This window comes from Garra rufa, chromosome 20 (genome assembly GCF_049309525.1).
Source record: "Garra rufa chromosome 20, GarRuf1.0, whole genome shotgun sequence".
Lineage (NCBI taxonomy): Eukaryota > Metazoa > Chordata > Actinopteri > Cypriniformes > Cyprinidae > Garra > Garra rufa.
This window is the reverse complement of record NC_133380.1, coordinates 32,135,312-32,154,204: the sequence shown is the minus strand read 5'-3', so window position 1 is coordinate 32,154,204 and position 18,893 is coordinate 32,135,312. Positions and strand designations below refer to the sequence as shown.

Below are 18,893 nucleotides of genomic sequence, written 5' to 3'. Positions count from 1 at the left end.
AAGTTTTTGTGTACATAATATACAGTGCCTTGCAAAATTATTCATACCCCTTCATTTTTTTCACATTTTGTTATGTTGCTCCCTTATGTTAAACTATTTTAAATTACTTTTTTTCCCACATCAATCTACACTCCCTACTCCATAACGGCAAAGCAACATTTGTGCAAATTTATTAAAAATAAAAAACTGAAAAGATCCCGTTGCATAAGTATTCATACCCTTTTCTGGGACACTCGAAATTTAGCTCAGGAGCATTCATATTGCTTCTAGATGTTACTACACTTGGAGTGGAGTTAAAGTGTGGCTAATTCATTTGAATGAGTATGATTTAGAAAGGCACACACCTCTCAGAAAAGGTCTAACAGCTGAAAATGCATATCAGAGCAAAAACCAAGTCCTGAGGTCAAGATAACTGCCTGTAGAGCTCAGTCACAGACTTGCGTTAAGACAATGATCAAGGGAAGAGTTCAGAAAAAAATCTGCTGCATTGAAGGTTCACAGAAGCATTATCCATAATGGAAGACGACTGGAACAACTAGGACTCTAGAAAATGTCTGCCAGCCCCCATCCAAGCTGACAGAGCTTGAGAGGTGAAAAGGTGAGGCAAAGAATGGCAGATAATTGCCAAATGCAGATGTGCAAAGCTTGTCACATCATACCCAAAAAGATTTGAGGCTGTAAAGGTACTTCAACTTTGTACTGAGTTAAGGGTATGAATACTTATGCAATGTACTTATTTCAGTTCAAAAACGTTTCAAAAATGTTTTATTTTTAATAAATTTGTAAAATTTGCAAATCTGTTTTTTGCTTTGTCATTATTATGGTGTATGGAGTGTAAATTGATGTGGGGAAAAACTAATTTAAAGCAGTTTAACATAATGCTGCAACAAAACAAAATGTGACAAAAATGAATACTTTTGCAAGGCACTGTATTATGTACACAAAAACTTTTATTTTGGATGCCATTAATTGCAATTAATTCTTGCCTGGAACTATTTAAATGTGAATTATTTGCCATTAAAAACGTGTGTCTTCACGCAAATTATTGCATTTACGACTATTATGATTTGCTCTTCTTGCATTTGCTCTATAAAATAACTAGCAATGCAGGTTCCAACATTTTTCTCTCAAAAATTGTTAGCAAATTTCACAGAAACAGCACAACATTTAATCAAAAACATGAAACTTTGAAGTAGAAAGACTTAAATAGTACTTTCTCAAAAAAAAAACAAAAAAAACTAAGAATTATTTTTACGGTTAACCTTTTGGGAAAATAAGAAGGTAAATGTAACATGCTGAGATAATATTTTGCATTTCATAACATACAAGTCAGCAAATCACTGTAAAGCCTTTAGCCTAAAAGAATTGCATGGTTTTGACATTCTAAATGCTGAGGTTTGATTTCTAATGTACAGATCGATACATCAATACACTCATGCTGAGGTCAGCCAGCTAATGCATGTCTCTTATGAGAGGGGTGGCATTGCGAGTAGACTATATCTGTATGTGAGTGTTTGAAAGCAAAGACAGACAGGGAGAGAGAGGCGGTGTATATCTTCTCCTCTTCTTTGTCCCTCCTCCACCATAGTACTCCTCCTCACGCCGCAGTCGGTCTAACCTCGCATCCCGCCGCAAACAGGATGACTCACAACAACCTTCACTTCACCCTCACCTTCATTTAACCCAGCCAGTGTGTATCCACACACACTGCGCCCCATTTCTACATCCATTCCCGCTGAAACGGCAGCAGCATGATGCCCGACACGGCGGCGGCCGCTGCTGCATCATCGGCGAGCAACATCAGCAGCAGCAGCGACAGCGAGAGCTCGCGGCACAGACACCGAGCGCAGGGGGACGCGGAGCGGCCAGAGCAGCAGCAGCACAGCGCTGCCCCACAGTCCACATCAGCGGGCGTTTTGGGTGAGTCCGGAGAGGGCGAATACGGACGGGACAGGTGGATGTGACGCGAGAGGAGAGCGGGCATAAGGGACAGACGGCATATCCTTCGAGCAGAACGAACAATGCGGCGCTTTGTTATGCTGTCTGCCCCTTATGCCCATTCTGCTGCCGGGATACATGCATTAAACTCTCCCTTCTGATGTATTTATGGCCCATAGAAGGTCATGCGGCAACATCACTTCAAATGGAGCTGTAGTCTACATAATATGGGCCATGCGCTACTTTTTTGCGCTCGACTAGTCCTTTTTCACGGGCCTTTGGGCAGTTGTCTGAGGCGCTTGTATTGCTGTTTTGAGAAATTGTTGATGTTTTGGTGTTTGTTGATGCTTGGATGGCCTTCTTGTTGTTGCTTGTTGTGAGACAGTTCTGGTCCTCGAATATGATTGGATGGACGCTATTCCAGGAGTGCTGATATTTAGTCCAAAAGCATTAGGAATTTTATCAACACTTTGTTTGTCTCTCCATGTGCAGATGATGTGGAGGTATTTTTGAAAGTGTTTTCCAAGGGCAGCCTACATTTACAGGACAACATTTTTACGTTTTTAAGTTTTAAGGAAAACATCCCAGTTTACCCTGTGTTATGCATTTCAGGCCAGTAGTTGGCAATGTCACTTTGTAAAGAAGTTTGTTGTTTACGTTTTTGTAGTTTGACAATCACGGTATCTTTTATAGATATCCAAAAATGAAAATTCTGTCATTAATTACTCACCCTCATGTCGTTCCAAACCTGTTAGAGACTTTTGTTCATCTTCAGAACACAAATCACAAATGAAGATATTTTTGATAAACCTGAGAGCTTTCTGACCCTGCATAGACAGCAACGCAACCACGTTCAAGGCTCAGAAAGGTAGTAAGGAATTTGTTACATTTTTCAAAGCTACAAGAGTATTTTTGTGCACAAAGAAGACAACTACAATGAGTTAATTCAACAATTTCTTCTCTTCAACAAGTTCACGAGACTACCACAATCTTTAAATTTTTGGGGGACTATCCCTTTAAAAACATGCACTTTTAAACGGTTTTCAAAAGTTTCCCCATTTGACCAATAAAAAATAATTGTAAAGTAAAATTGAAGAACAAACTGGCGACCAACTACCATTGGTCCATATCAGTTACATAATAGAGTGTTTCCACGACGCCATATTGGTGGCACTGAATGTAAACAATGCCACTGAAGCGAACACAACTCGCATATTTTGCTGATTATTGCTGCAGAAAATGGTCAATTATTGTCATGTTTTGGGGTGTACTAATCGGTTGGACCAGGAAAAACATTTGGAGTACTATAGACTGCCAAAAGTTATAACAAATCAAGGAGAAGAGTGCAAAAAACTGCCTGAAGAACAAAAGTTGTTTGTGGTTGGCCAAACTGAACCAGGATTTCCAGAGCAAGAATCTTGACAACATTCATGTTTGTTCTTATAATTTCTGGTCAGGTAGGTGAAATATCAGGTAGGGCTAATATCTTAATTAATACTGCTTGTACGTATCTTTACCACCTGTTAACTTCAGTTTGTCGAAATATTGCACCCTTTCCTGCTTATTAAGTCCCTCTCTATATGATTTAGCAGCATCTATGCATTTTTCCATGGTTTAGACAGCATAAATTAGCAGAACAATGAATTCAGTAGTACCAATCGTGCAATCAATGCTGATCTAAATATCGCCAATATGCATTATATAAGTAGGTGTGCTATGGTGCTCCGCATTCTCTTTCATTTAATTTCTTCTGTTCAATCCGTCGAGGTCAGATGCACATAAAACACACTGGACAGCTGCTTTACAGAAAAAAAAAGTTGCAATTACAACTTAAAGTGACACTTACACTATTTTTTATGTTTAACACCGTAAAGCTACTTGCTCTAAAGTATTCTATTGTGTAAAGTACTATATAAATAATATGTGTTGTCACTTGGCTGGAGTGCCGAATTGTTGAATTGAAGAGCTGGTCCAAACAAATCCACAACGCTATGAATAGACACTTTCCTAACTGCTGTTTTCTTACTGCTGTTATTTTTGATGTGTGTTTATTTTGTTATTGAGCGGGACTGGGATGTTCGCTAACATTATAACGCTGTTCAGGTTTTTCAAACTTCTTTTTACATTAGAGAACTTTGATGTGAGTACAGTATGTCACAAAAGTGAGTACACGCCTCACATTTCAGCAACCATTTTAGTATATCTTCTCAAGGCACAATACTATAGAAATAAAACTTGGATACATTTTAGAGTGGCCAGTGTGCAGCTTGTATAGCAGTATAGATTTACTGTCCTCTGAAAATAACTCAACATACAGCCATTACTGTCAAAATAGATGGCAACAAATGTGAGTGCACCCTAAGTGAACTTGTCCAAAGTGTCAATATATTGTGTTAGCGCCATTGTTATCTGACACTGCCTTAATAATCCTGGGCATGGAATTGACCAGAGCTGCACAGGTTGTTGCTGGGATCCTCTTCCACTCCTCACGGAGCTGCTGGACTTTAGACACATAGTGCTTCTCCACCTTATGCTTGAGGATGCCCCACAGGTGCTTAATAGGGTTCAGGTCTGGAGACATACTTGGCCACCTCATCATCTTCTCCTTCAGCTTCCTCAACAAGGCAGTTGTCATCTTGGTGGTGTGTTTGAGATCATTATCATGTTGAAAAACTGCTGTTCGGCCTAGTTTCTGGAGGGAAGGCATCATGTTCTGCTTCAGAATGTACAGTACATAATGGAATCCATGTTTCCCTCAATGAACTGCAGCTCCCCAGTACCAGCAGCACTCATGCAGCCCCAGACCATGATGCTACCACCACCATGACTGACTATAGGCAAGACACAATTTTCTTGGTACTCCTCACCACGGCATCGCCACACATGCTGGACACCATCTGAGCCAAACAAGTTTATCTTATAGTCTGATCAGACCACAGGACATGGTTTCAGTAATTCATGCTCTTGGACAGGTTGTCTTCAGCAAACTGTTTGCGGGCTTTCTTGTGAGCCAGCTTTCGATGAGGCTTCCTTCTGGGACGACGCCTATGCAAACCGAATAGTTGCAGTGTGCGGCATATGGTCTGAGCACTGACAAGCTGACCTTCTACTTCTGCAACCTTTAAAGCAATGCTGGCAGCACTCATGCATCTGTTTTTTGAAGCCAGATTCTGCACCTGACAGACAGAACAAGTGCTCAACTTCGCTGATCGACCCTTGCAAGGCCTGTTCCGAATGGAAACCATCTTGGAAAACCTCTGTATGACCCTGAACACTGTAGTGTAACTTGGTTTCAGGGTGTTACTGAACCTCTAATAGCCTTGGTCATCTTTGTAGAGAGCAACAATTCTAATTCTCAAATATTCAGAGAGTTCTTTGCCATGTTGAACATCCAGTGGTCAGTGTGAGAGAATTGTATACTTAAAGCACCAAATTTTAACTGCTCTAATATAAGATACACAACTTTGTATGGTCCTGTCAAGCAGATTTTTTTTATTTATTTATTTTTATTTTATTTTCAAGCAAATAGTGTAACAGATGAAAACATAAACATGATGGATAGGACATGGTTAAACAACATACTGCTGTTATCACTTAGGGTGTACTCACTTTTGTTGCCAGCTATTTTGACAATAATGGCTGTATGTTGAGTTATTTTCAGAGGACAGTAAATCTACACTGCTATACAAGCTGCACGTTGAATATTTTAAAATATATCCAAGTTTCATTTCTATAGTATTGTCCCTTGAGAAGATATACTAAAATGGCTGAAATGTGAGAAGTGTACTCACTTTTGTGAGATACTGTATATCGAGACCTTTATTTCAGACATTAATCTTTGAAACAGTTTATTCAAACAGTTTCTCATGAAAACACTTAAATTAAGAATAATAGCTATTTATCAGTTCTTTTGTTTAGTGGAGGCTACTTCCCTGTTATGTTTGCGACTTGAATACGTGACATTATAATAATTTAAAAAATAGTATCTGGTAGGCTGATATTGTGTCTAAACTGTAAGTTGTTTTTTGGACTTTTGTATAAACTCAGTGTAACACCATCTTGTTTAAAGTGTCTTGTTCCCTTGGTATGAAGAGAATAGGCTTGTATATGATGATTTATATGTTGGGTGTGAAGAGTATAGTTTGCGCATAATATATTTGGTGTAATCTGGGCTGTCTTTCAGGGTTATGCAGTGAGTTTTAGACATCAGCAGTGGAGCAGACAGAGACATTATCTGAGCCATTAGCACTCACATGATGTCATTACCACAATTGTTTTTTTTAATAAAGTAAATAAAAGGCCAGCAATTTGCCAATGGATGGCAGTGTCAGAAACTAGTTCTGCTACCATTAGAGATCGGTTGTTGCAAACCAGTGCAGATATCTCACCTGAACAGAGTGGTAAAACTTTAGATGGTTAAAGCGCTGACATTGTTGTAGTTGGTGTTACGGAGTCTGGAAATGGCTATGAAGAAGTCCTGTTTTGTGAAGTTACAAAACCACATTACATTGTGATTTTGAGCCTGGAGGACACACTCTCACAAAAAAGGTACAAAAGCTGCCACTGGGGTGTAACCCTTTCAAAAGGTACACTGTTGTACTTTATTTAAGGGTGCATATTAATACCGTAAAGGTACATATTAGAACTTAAAATGTACATATTTGTACCCCCCAGTGACAGCTTTTGTACCAACATATTTTCAAGTTATTTTTTTAATTTCATTCTTACATGTACTGTATTATGTACTAGGTTTATACCAAACCGAAGCAAATATGTGACCCTGGACCACAAAACCAGTCATAAGGTTAAATTTTACAAAACTGAGATATATATATATCATATGAAAGCTCAATAAATACGCTTTCTATTGATGTATGGTTTGTTAGGATAGGACAATATTTGGCCGAGATACATCTATTTGAAAATCTGGAATCTAAGGGTGCAAAAAAATCTAAATACTGAGAAAATCACCTTTAAAGTTCTCCAAATTAAGTTCTGAACAATGCATATTACTAATCAAAAATTACATTTTGATAGGTTTACAGTAGAAATTTTACAAAAAATCTTAATGTAACATGATCTTTACTTAATTTCCTACTGATTTTTGACATAAAAGAAAAATCAATAATTTTGACCCATACAATGTATTTTTGGCTATTGCTACAAATATACCCCAGCGACTTAAGACTGGTTTTGTGGTCCAGGGTCACATATGTTTTGAGATTATTCGTTTCCTCGCAGTAGAACGCTCTGTGAAAGTTTACAGCTGTCTTTAACAGTTAAAGCTATCTTGTTTCAACTCCAGTGTTTCCAAATGACATATGCTTACATTTCCAGACGGCACTCAAGACTCACTCAAGTGGAGGTTTCACTCCTTCAACTCATAATACCAGCTGTTCTTATAGCTGTGTTCCTTACATTCACAATACCATTTCAGCCATTTCTGTGTCTGGCACCTTGAGAAATGAGAAATAAAACACACCATTAAATACTGAATCTTTCTGGTACATCTACAGATCAGAAATCAATACCTTTATTCAGAAGATTTCTGTTCAAGTAAATGCTCACCAAAGAATCCTGCGAAATGTTTCTTGGGCAGCAAATCAGCATATTAGAATGATTTATGAAGGCATAATGTGACACTGAAGACTGGAGTAATGATGCTGAAAATTTAGCTAAATTTAAATCCTCATCATACTTATGAACTGGTTCGTATTTATAGTAACTTGTTTTAGAACTATTAGAACCACTTCCATTTTGAGTGAATATAAACTAGCACAAATTTGTTTAACATATTTGTGAAACCTGTGAATGGCTCATTTAATTGCAATATTTTTCTTTACACGCTACTTACAGACAAATTCTATTGTACTGATTATTAAACTCTATAATCAGCTTGTTGTACCCTGGGAAAAGACAAAGCTTGTATTCAAATTCCAGCCCATTCAGTCATTCATAATTTCAGCTTTCTCACACACTGCCCCATTCATATGAGTAGATGACTATCTGCTTCACATGAATTTTATTATGAAATCAGTAAATATATTTCTCATTTGCACATGAAACATTTGTTTTTAGTGTACTGTGACTCTGTGCTTGACCATGCATTAAATTCTTCCCTGGCTTTGTTCATATGCTTTAGTAATTACCAGATCTTATTGGCTCATCAGCAGTGTGAAATATTGCCATTTTGCAGTTTTTTCATTTTCAGCACCCTTTCATTTTCATATAAACGTTTGTAGCACTTTATAATGTCTGGCCCTTGATAGCAAAAGTGCACTCACAGTGGTAAATCACTGCAGCGTTTGAAAAGTATCCAAAAATGGAGAGGGTTTGTCTTTGCTTGTGCAGTTTTTATGCTGTAGCCTCTATTAAGAAGTTCACAGATTTCATTGCTTATATTTGTAAAGCGTTCTCTCTGCATGTCTAACTGTTTCATTTCAATGATCCTGGGCTGGAGATGTGTAGCATTATGACAGCATGGCATCACTCATGCATTTGGCTTTACACACCGGGTAAAAATAAGCTTAGAGAGTTCTAGGAAACCGAGCCAGTGAGCGCTGACTGATGATTGGCCAGATCGCATGTGTCTACTAGTGACATGTGTTATGAGTTTGATGATGATGCTTTACTTCAGACAATGTAGTAAAGCCATCTGTTCTGACTGTGTGTGTGTGTGTGTGTGTGTGTGTGTGTGTGTGTGTGTGTGTGTGTGTGTGTGTGTGTGTGTGTGTGTGTGTGTGTGTGTGTGTGTGTGTGTGTGTGTGTGTGTGTACCTGGTATTCATCACGTTGTGGGGACCAAATGTCCCCACAAGGATAGTAATACCAGTAGATTTTGACCTTGTGGGGACATTTCTTAGGTCCCCATGAGGAAACAGGCTTATAAATCATGCACAATGAGTTTTTTTGAGGAAGTAAAAGTGTGCACAATCTCCTGTGAGGGCTAGGTTTAGGTGTAGGGTAGGTGTAGGGCGATAGAAAATACGGTTTGTACAGTATGAAAACCATTATGCCTATGGAATGTCCCCATAAAACATGTAAACCCAACATGTGTGTGTGTGTGTGTGTGTGTGTGTGTGTGTGTGTGTGTGTGTGTGTGTGTGTGTGTGTGTGTGTGTGTGTGTGTGTGTGTGTGTGTGCGTGTGTGTGTGGATTAAAGTGGGAAAGGAAAAAGAAAAAATCCACTTAAAGTTAGTCAGGCAGCTGTGGTTTGCAAGAAAGCCTTTTTTTAAATTTTATATTCAATTCAATTCAATTCAAGTTTATTTGTATAGCGCTTTTAACAACACAAATCGTTGCAAAGCAGCTGTACAAAAAAAAATGTAGGCTACTACAATATATTTAGTAGCTTATTAGTGGTGACTACTGTATGTTAAGTCGATGTACATATGGTATAAATATTAAAAACAGTAATGGTGTAATCAAAAACAGATGATGAACACTATTAATAGTAATGATTATGTGTTGCAATCAAACTTGTAGAAAAATTGTGTAGTGCTGTATGTTGTTTCAGGGCTGGCATCATCGGCGGTCCTCTTGGGGGTTGGCATCATCTCTTCTTCTGAATCCAGGCTGAATCTTGTGTAATTCCTAGTTACCACGGGATGGAAATCCCATGGCAGAAACAGAGAAACAAATAGAAAAATAATCAGCGTAGCTGCTGTTCCAACCAAGCAAAAATTATGTGTTTTGCCTAAGCTGAAGAATGTTGATCTGTATGTGATCAGATGTAACTGAAGTACAACGTTATGAGATACATTATGTGAATGCTTGGCTAAAGAGATGAGTCTTTAATCTGGATGTGATGTGTGTGTCTGAACCCCGAACATTATCAGGAAGGCTATTCCAGAGTTTGGGAGCCAAATGTGAAAAGGCTTTCCCTCCTTTAGTGGACTTTGCTATCCTAGGTACTACCAAAAGTCCAGAGTTTTGCGGCCTTAGGGAGCGTGAGGGATTGTAGCGTGGTAGGAGACTAGTTAGGTATGCAGGAGCTAAACTATTAAGGGCCTTATAGGTAAGAAGTAATATTTTGTAAGTAATACGGAACCTAATAGGTAGCCAGTGTAGAGACCGTAAAATTGGGGTAATATGATCATATTTTCTTGATCTGGTTAGGACTCTAGCAGCTGCATTTTGGACTACCTGTAGCTTATTTATTGAAGAAGCCGGACAACCACCTAGTAGTGCATTACAATAGTCCAGTCTAGAAATCATGAATGCATGAACTACCTTTTCTGCATCAGAGACAGGTAACATGTTCCGTAGCTTAGCAATGTTTCTAAGATGGAAGAATGCTGTTTTTGTAACATGAGAAATATGATTTTCAAAAGACAGGTTGCTGTCTAATATAACACATTAGACATTACATTAATTTAAATGTAGAGGAAATAACAGTACATCTGTCTAGATGCAAATTGCAGTTTAAGAGATTCTGTGTACTGTTTTTTGGTCCATTAAGTAATATCTCGGTCTTATCTGAATTTAATAGTAGAAAATTATTGGTCATCCAGTCTTTTACATTTTTAACACACTCTGTTAACTTTGCTAAGTTACAAGTTTCATCTGGTCTTGTTGAAATATATAGTTGAGTATCATCAGCAATGGAAACTAATCCCATATTTCCCAATAATATTACCAAGGGGTAACATATAAATTGAAAATAGTAGTGGACCTAGGACAGATCCTTGTGGCACTCCATACTTTACTGGTGATAGCTGCGATGACTCTCCATTTAAATAAACAAAGTGGTAGTGATCGGACAGGTATGATCTGAACCATCTTAAAGCCTGCCCTTGAATACCTGTATAGTTTTGTAACCGATCTATGAGTATGTCATGATCTATAGTGTCGAATGCAGCACTAAGATCAAGTAAAACTAGCAATGAGACGCAGCCTTGATCTGACGCAAGTAGCAAGTCATTTGTGATTTTTACAAGTGCAGTTTCTGTGCTATGATGGGGCCTGAAACCTGACTGAAATTCTTCAAAGAGATTATTATTTTGCAAGAAGGAGCAGACACAACTTTTTCCAAAATTTTAGACATAAATGGAAGATTAGAAATGGGTCTGTAATTTGCCAGTTCACTAGGGTCTAGCTGTGGTTTCTTAATAAGAGGCTTAATAACCGCTAGTTTGAATGGTTTTGGGACATGACCTAAAGATAGCGATGAGTTAACAATATTAAGAAGCGGTGCTTCTGCTACAGGTAACAACTCTTTTAGTAATTTAGTGGGTACAGGATCTAATAGGCATGTTGTTGGTTTAGATGCGACGATAAGTTAATTAATTCTTCCTGTTCTATAGTTGTAAAGCACTGCAGTTTTTCTTTGGGTGTAATGAATAATGCTGAAGTATCGGTTGCTGTAGTATCTATATTTGTTATTGTATTTCTGATGTTGTCTATTTTATCAGTAAAGAAAAAAAATATAAAAAAACTTTTATACAACAGAATTTTTACTAGTAACAAATACAAATAGAGAGCTCTCTAAATCTATTTTTACTAAATAGTTTTACTAAATTAACTTAACAATAACAAAGATTTAAAAAATGACAAAGATTTTTTATCTTGGCCCAACATCTGCCATACTTTTTGTTTTATATTTTGTTACCTTGTACGTCTTTGGTTTTAGTTTGGCTGTTCTGCTTAGACAACTTACAAAATAGTAAAACCAACATGACAAAGCATCCTGATTAAATCGTGATATTTCAGGAAAAAAACGTGTTATGATATTTTTGCCATATCGCCCACCCCTAACGTGCGGTGGAGAGTGACACGCAAGAGAAGAAATTGTTGAATAAAGTCGTAGCTGTCTGTTCAGCGTCAGAAAGCTCTTGGATTTCTTTAAAAATATCTTAATTTGTCTTACGACAAATATGAATGAAGGTCTTACGGGTGAGTAATCAATTACATAATTGTAATTATTCTGTCAACTATTGCTTAAATATAATATATTTTTTATTTAATATATTCACAAAATTGAATCCAATTGCGATGCATCATGCAGAGAATTTAAGAACATCAGACATTTCTCCCAGTAAAATGATCTAAGCTGTTTTTGTTTACAAATAATACATTTATAAACACTGATAGTGTGCATTGGTGATAGTGATATTTTATGATAATCTTATTTCCCTATCAGATTATTTGGTAAAGTGCTGGATAGTGAGCTGATATTGCGGTAGATTTATGTAGACTGTGTCCCACTTTCTGAAGGTCATGCACCAGTGAGCATGAAGCCACTGTGAGCAGCTGAATATTTACAGAGCGCCCGCTGCCAAAAAACAACACATCTGACCAGAACCTCTTTACCCATGTTTTAATGCATTTGAGTCTCTAAATAGTAACTTTAAATATATAACATAACATATAATAACACGGCTATGTCATAATTATTCAACCCCTTTTCAACATTGCTGTTTTAAGTCACTTATTTTTTAGTAGGGAACAAAATTGTCTTAAAACACAATTCAGCCTTTAGAAACTTAAAAACAGAATTAGCTTGGGCTGCTACACATACATACAGTTAGCTCATGCATGTGCTGATGTTAAGTAGCAAATATGGTCAACAATATAATATAACAGAGCTCTCACAAAAGCTATAGAGAAGAAAAAGTTTTTTTATATTAGAAAGTTTAAGACTACATGAGGATTTCCAAGACTAAGGATTAAAAGTTCCTAAAGACATGGCTGGCAGCCTTATTCCTTAGTTTAAAGTGTGTTGTACCAGAAAACCTTTGAGGGTGTTGAATAAAAAAAGCACAATATCATACAATGTTTGATCAGAACAACTGAGAAAAACCTGCAATGTACAGCCAAAGACTTGCGACTCGTCGATGACCCGACAAAAAGGAGGAAAAATATTTCAGTGCAGAGTATAAGAAGAACACTAAACAAGTATGGCCTTCAAGTAAACATCCAAATCTACTTCTGCTTGGTTCAGGGATCAGTCATAGAATGTTCTTGAGTGGCCTGTTCTGTCTCCAGATTTAATTCTCATTGAAAATATTTGGTTGAATTTGAAAAAAAAAAGTAGTGGCAAAGTGATCTGAAAGCTCAAGCGAGGAATGGACCAATATTGCAGTAGAGAGGTGACTGAAGCTTCTTAGCACTTCCAAGCAGCGTTCATTGGAAGATTTTGCACCAAATTTGACTTTTGGGGGTAGAATAATTTTGAAAATGAAAGTTTTTTTTTCATTATTCATCAACTTACATTCTCAGAATACTCAAACTATCTCTAATACTGTAGTTTACTGATGCCTTTGTTGAATTGTTTTCATAAAATGTTCTCTGCAGCAAAAAGTCATGCAGGTCAAGGGGGTTGAATAATTTTGATTGCATCTGTGTGAGTTTTTTAAGTTCATGTCCCAGTCATATTTTCTTGGTTAAATAAACATTACTTACTACCAGAATCAAAAAATCTTATTTGTATTTTGCATGTAATTAGTACCTAGGCTATTCTATTTATTAAAACCAAAAACAGTTTAGTGTTTTATGCATTTTACATTCATTCCAAAATAATAACTTAAGGCAGTAACAATATAAACAATATATTTTAGGTAAACAATTATATATTTTATTTATATTCTTTTTAACAATAAACATATTTTTGGATCATCAGTCATCAGAGTTCAATAAACACTGGTCACAGATGTGGAGATGTACCTTCTAACAAGCTGTTTGCTTACTAAAAAAAAACAGATCATGTTTTCAGGCTTTTTGAAGTTTGACTTGACAAAGTGGTCATATCTAAGTGTGTGAGTTGTTTACTTACTTTTTTATTAGTCCTCCCATGAACACCATTATATTGTTCAGACTGATTCGTGAATGTGCACAAACATAAGAGGCGGGATTTTTTGCATGAACCAATCACAGTTGAACATAACCAGTCATATCCAATCATATTGCGATGGAGGCATTGCCTCCTCTCATGTGACTTCCCCCATTTATTCTCAATTACCCCCCAACAAACTCACTGAACACTTTATGTGGTCTGTTAAAACTCAATGGGCTTAGGGGAGGTGAGAGACGTGAGACGCTATAAGTGTCCAGTTTTTTGAGGAGACACTGCCTCCCTTGGCTCCTCAGAGGAAACGTCCTGTATGTATATACAGTCAAGCCCGAAATTATTCATACCCCTGGCAAATTTTGACTTGAAGTTTTCTTTTATTCAGCCAGCAAGTTTGACCGGAAATGACACAGGCTTCTCCCAAAAGATAATAAGACAATGTACAAGAGGCACCATTGTGGAAAAAAAAAATTCTCAGCTTTTATTTACATGTGAACAAAAAGTGGCATGTCTAAAATTATTCATACCCTTTGCACAGTCAAGTCACAGTCTATGGGAAAATTCAAAGTTCTATACCATTCCAAATAGTCCAAGCTGTTCTAAGGCATCCTGATTATCCATTGGGAACAGCTGTTTTAATCAACTCAACAGGTGAAAAACAGAAGCTCTCTGCTGTTGGTTTGTGGACAGTCATGGCTAAGACAAAGGAGCTCACTGAGGACCTGCGGCTGTGCATTGTGGCTGCTCACAAGTCAGGAAAGGGCTATAAGACCATATCTAAATGTTTTTAAGTTCCAGTGGCTACAGTGCAAAGTATTATTAAAAAATACAAGATGTTCCGCACTGTGAAAAATCTCAGAGGACGCGGTCGGAAGCCAAAAGTGACACCTGTGCTGGCCAGGAGGATAGTGAGAGAGGTAAAAAAGAATCCAAGGATCACCACCAAGGCCATCCTGATGAATCTGGGCTCTGCTGGTGGCAACATCTCAAGGCAGACAATCCAACGGACACTGCACACCACTGGGTTCCACGGACACAGACCAAGGAGGACACCACTTCTCCAGATAAGGCACACAAAAGCCCGCTTGGCCTTTGCAAATGCTCATCTGGACAAAGAAGAAGACTTCTGGTCTTCTGTTTTATGGTCTGATGAAACAAAAATTGAATTGTTTGGCCACAATGATGTAGCCTTCTTTTGGCGTAAAAAAGGAGAAGCCTTCAACTCTAAGAACACCATCTCCACTGTCAAACATGGTGGTGGGAACCTAATGTTTTGGGGGTGTTTTTCAGCCGGTGGACCAGGGAAGCTAATCACAGTAAACTGCACCATGAAAAAGGAGCAATAGATCAAAATTCTCAACAACAACATCAGGCAGTCTGCAGAGAAACTTGGCCTTGGACACCAGTGGACATTTCAGCACGACAATGACCCAAAACACACAGGAAAAGTGGTGAAGAAATGGTTAGCAGACAAAAACATTAACGTTTTGCAGTGGCCAGCCAGAGTCCTGACATAAATCCATTTGAGAATCTGTGGAGGGAGCTAAAGATCAGGGTGATGGCAAGGAGACCCTCCAACCTGAAAGAGTTGGAGCTCATCGCTAAAGATGAATGGGCAAAAATACCAGTGGAGACATGCAAAAAGCTGGTCAGCAATTATAGGAAGCGTTTGATTGCTGTAATAGCCAATAAAGGCTTTTCTATTGATTATTGAGAAGGGTATGAATAATTTTGGACATGCCACTTTTTGTTCAAATGTAAATAACAGATGAGTAATCTTTTTTTCCACAATGATGCCTCTTGTACATCATCTTATTATCTTCTAGGAGACATCTGTGTCATTTCTAATAAAAAAAAACTTACTGGTTGAATAAAAGTAACTTTAAGTCAGAATTTGCCAGGGGTATGAATAATTTCGGACTTGACTGTATATACACACACACTGAGCCGACTCTCTGAGGTTATTGTTCATATTCAGACACTGGCCGCTGTGCTGTCAGGACTCCAGCACTGGAGCATTCGCTTATGTCTCCTCTTCTCATGTTTCAAGGGGAATGAGAGTGACATTTAAAGTTGGCACCATGAGCGAGGGGGAGAATGAGCGGCATGGACTGGCTCTGTTTGTCCATAGCAACATTGCAAAGTGACTGACGTTTGTTTTCTTTTCTTTCCTCTGTCTCTGTCCTTGTTGTGTTTCTCAGATAAGCTATTTGGGAAGCGGTTGCTGCAGGCCGGGAGACACATCATGTCCCATAAATCCTGGATGAAGACGGTGCCCACAGAGAACTGTGATGTCCTTATGACGTTTCCAGGTGCCTCAGATGTGCCTCTTTCTTTATATATTTCTTACAAAACACAGATTAAATAACTTTCAGTACGATGATATATTAGTTTAATCTACAGTCAAACCAAAAATATTCCAGACACCAGATATCATTGTTGATATTTTTTTTACTAGTGGATGCAGGACACTATAGTTCATTTATGTAAGTCAGGATAGCAAAATAAAGTAAGCTGTGAGATATTATACCTAAATTTGGGACCAAAAATTAGTCAGACACGTTTACCTGAACATGTTTTGCTAAAGTGTTTTTTTTTTTCTTTGATTGCTAAAGCGACCTTTTTACACCACAGACTAAACAAAATTAAGCATTGCTTGGTAATTGGTCAACAAAGTATTGATAGTTTTATAAATATTGTCATACTAACATCAAGATAAATTTGTTCTGACACAGTTTAACTCTGAGTTCTTCTCATATTTTATTACCTTTTTGTAAACTATAGTGAATAAACTGTGATAATGTGAGAAATGTTGAAGGTAAATGTAATGTGTTACCACCACAGTACTTTCTTTTCCACAAATATGTTAGAAGAAATATGTAATGCATAATTATAGTTTATGTGTAATTTATAATTATTTGCCTATTTTGTTCAAAACAGTATCAAAAATTTAAACACGATTAAGATCAAATTCACATGCTGTGAATTAGCTAAAAAATATTCGTGAGAAGTTCTCCTGTATGTATAAATAGAAATAATCCACAATTTTTTTAGCAAGTAAAATTCAGTGGAATATCTTTTTTATTACAAAACATATTTATGAATCATAATTTGTTGTGAAAACATCCAAAACATACTATTTTTGCCTGACCTAATCCTTAAAAATGACTTTTGTTTTTTACCCAAATGTAGTCAGGTTCATCATAATAAACAATATTTTTGAATAAAACCAGTTAATTTAGATCACGTTAAACTGAAACTGAAATAAAATGCAAAAATTGTTGTATTACTTTAAGCTAGTTAACAGGGCAGCATTTGTCATTTTCATTTAGCTTAACTTGATGTACTAAAATAACGAAATAAAAATGTATAAACTAGACATATTTAAAAATTAAAATTCAACTGAAATTAACATGAAAGCAGGAAATCTATTTTAAAATATTAACAAAAACTTAGTAGTACCTCAGTGATAGTAAAATGATTGATTTCAATATAAGATAGATTGTGCCTTATTCACAATGCCCATTTTTATTGCTGAAATAATAATTGATAAAGCAAACAGGACAATTGTAATTTAAAATATGATATCTTAAGTAGCGTGAATATATTTGTAGCAATAGTCAAAAATACATTGTATGATCAAAATTATTGTTTTTTCTTTTATGCTAAAAATCATTAGAATACAAAGTAAAAATCATGTTCCATGAAGATATTTTGTAAATTTCCTACCGTAAATATTTAAAAACTTAATTTTTGATTAGTAATATGCATGGCTAAGATCTATTTAGACAGCTTTAAAAGCCATTTTCTCAATATTTAGATTTTTTTGCACCCTCAGATTCCAGATTTTAAATAGTAATATTGTCCTATCCTAACAAACCACAAATCATTTTTTTTTTCAGATGATTTATAAATCTTAATTTCAAAAAGGTGACCCTTATGACTGGTTTTGTGGTCCAGGGTCACATATATGGAAGTAGAATTAAAACAGAAGTTGAATTTACATTATTCAGGCCTGTGAAATGGTATTTTACGCAAACAGACACATTGTACCTACTACCTGCCGAAACAAAGAGAATATGCTGGTGTTATGGATGTTGTTAATGCTATATTTTTCAGTGGTGTGTCTCAATGTAATAAATTACATATTAGTATTTATATTTGTCTCCATACAGACACCACAGATGACCACACGCTGCTTTGGCTTCTGAACCACATACGGCTCGGCATCCCAGAACTCATTATCCAGATCCGACATCACAAACACACCAGAATGTACGCCTTCTTCGTCACGGCCACATATGAGAAGTAAGAGAGAAATTGCTTTTATCTTTCTTTCAGTTTAATCTCCTATGTTTATTAATGTTTTTTTTAGGCGATGTTGATGTAATTATCATGTACGCCACATGAGATGAGACATGAGGGCCAGGCAAATGCTAGTTTGATTTGCTAGTTTATTGTCATGTTCCAACATGAGCCTCTGAAAAAACCCTTGAGAAATTGTAGACCTCATGGGAGATCATTTCATCAAGACAATTTATGAAATACCCTACCGTTCAAAGTATTAGGGTCGGTAAGATTTTTAAAAATGTGACCCTGAACCAAAAAAACAGTCATAAATAGCACAGGTATATTTGTAGCAATAACCAAAAAATACATTGTATGGGTCAAAATGATCAATGTTTCTTTTATGCCAAAAATCATTAGGATATTAAGTAAAGATCATGTTCCATGAAGATATTTGGTAAATTTTCTACCGTAAATATAGCAAAACTTAATTTTTGATTAGTAATATGCATTGCTAGGAACTTCATTTGCACCCTCAGATTTTCAAAAAGTTGTATCTCGGCCAAATAGTCCTATTGTCCTATCCTAACAAACTAACCATGCATCAATGCAAAGCTTATTTATTTAGCTTTTAGATGATGTTTAAATCTCAGTTTAAAAAATGTACCCTTATGACTGGTTTTGTGATCCAGAGTCAAAAATGTGTTTGAAAGAAGCCTCTAATGCTCACAAAGCCTGCATTTATTAGATTAAAAAACAGTAGTATTGTGAAATATTATTACAATTTAAAAATAGCTGTTTTCTATGGAAATACATTGTAAAACGTAATTTATTTCTGTGAGTCAAAGCTGAATTTTCAGCATCATTACTTCAGTCTTCAG

The 18,893-nt window shown here is 36.7% G+C and overlaps 1 protein-coding gene across 1 annotated transcript in view; it reads left to right on the top strand.

Annotated features, from left to right (window-relative positions):
- Positions 1-1,751: 1,751 nt before the first annotated feature.
- ano8b (anoctamin 8b) overlaps positions 1,752-18,893 on the top strand; it is a 45,712-nt gene continuing 28,570 nt past the window's right edge. The window contains exons 1-3 of the mRNA XM_073826218.1: positions 1,752-1,920; positions 15,927-16,037; positions 17,901-18,033. Coding sequence (XP_073682319.1) covers positions 1,752-1,920; positions 15,927-16,037; positions 17,901-18,033 — 413 coding nt within the window. The remainder of the gene's footprint in view (positions 1,921-15,926; positions 16,038-17,900; positions 18,034-18,893) is intronic.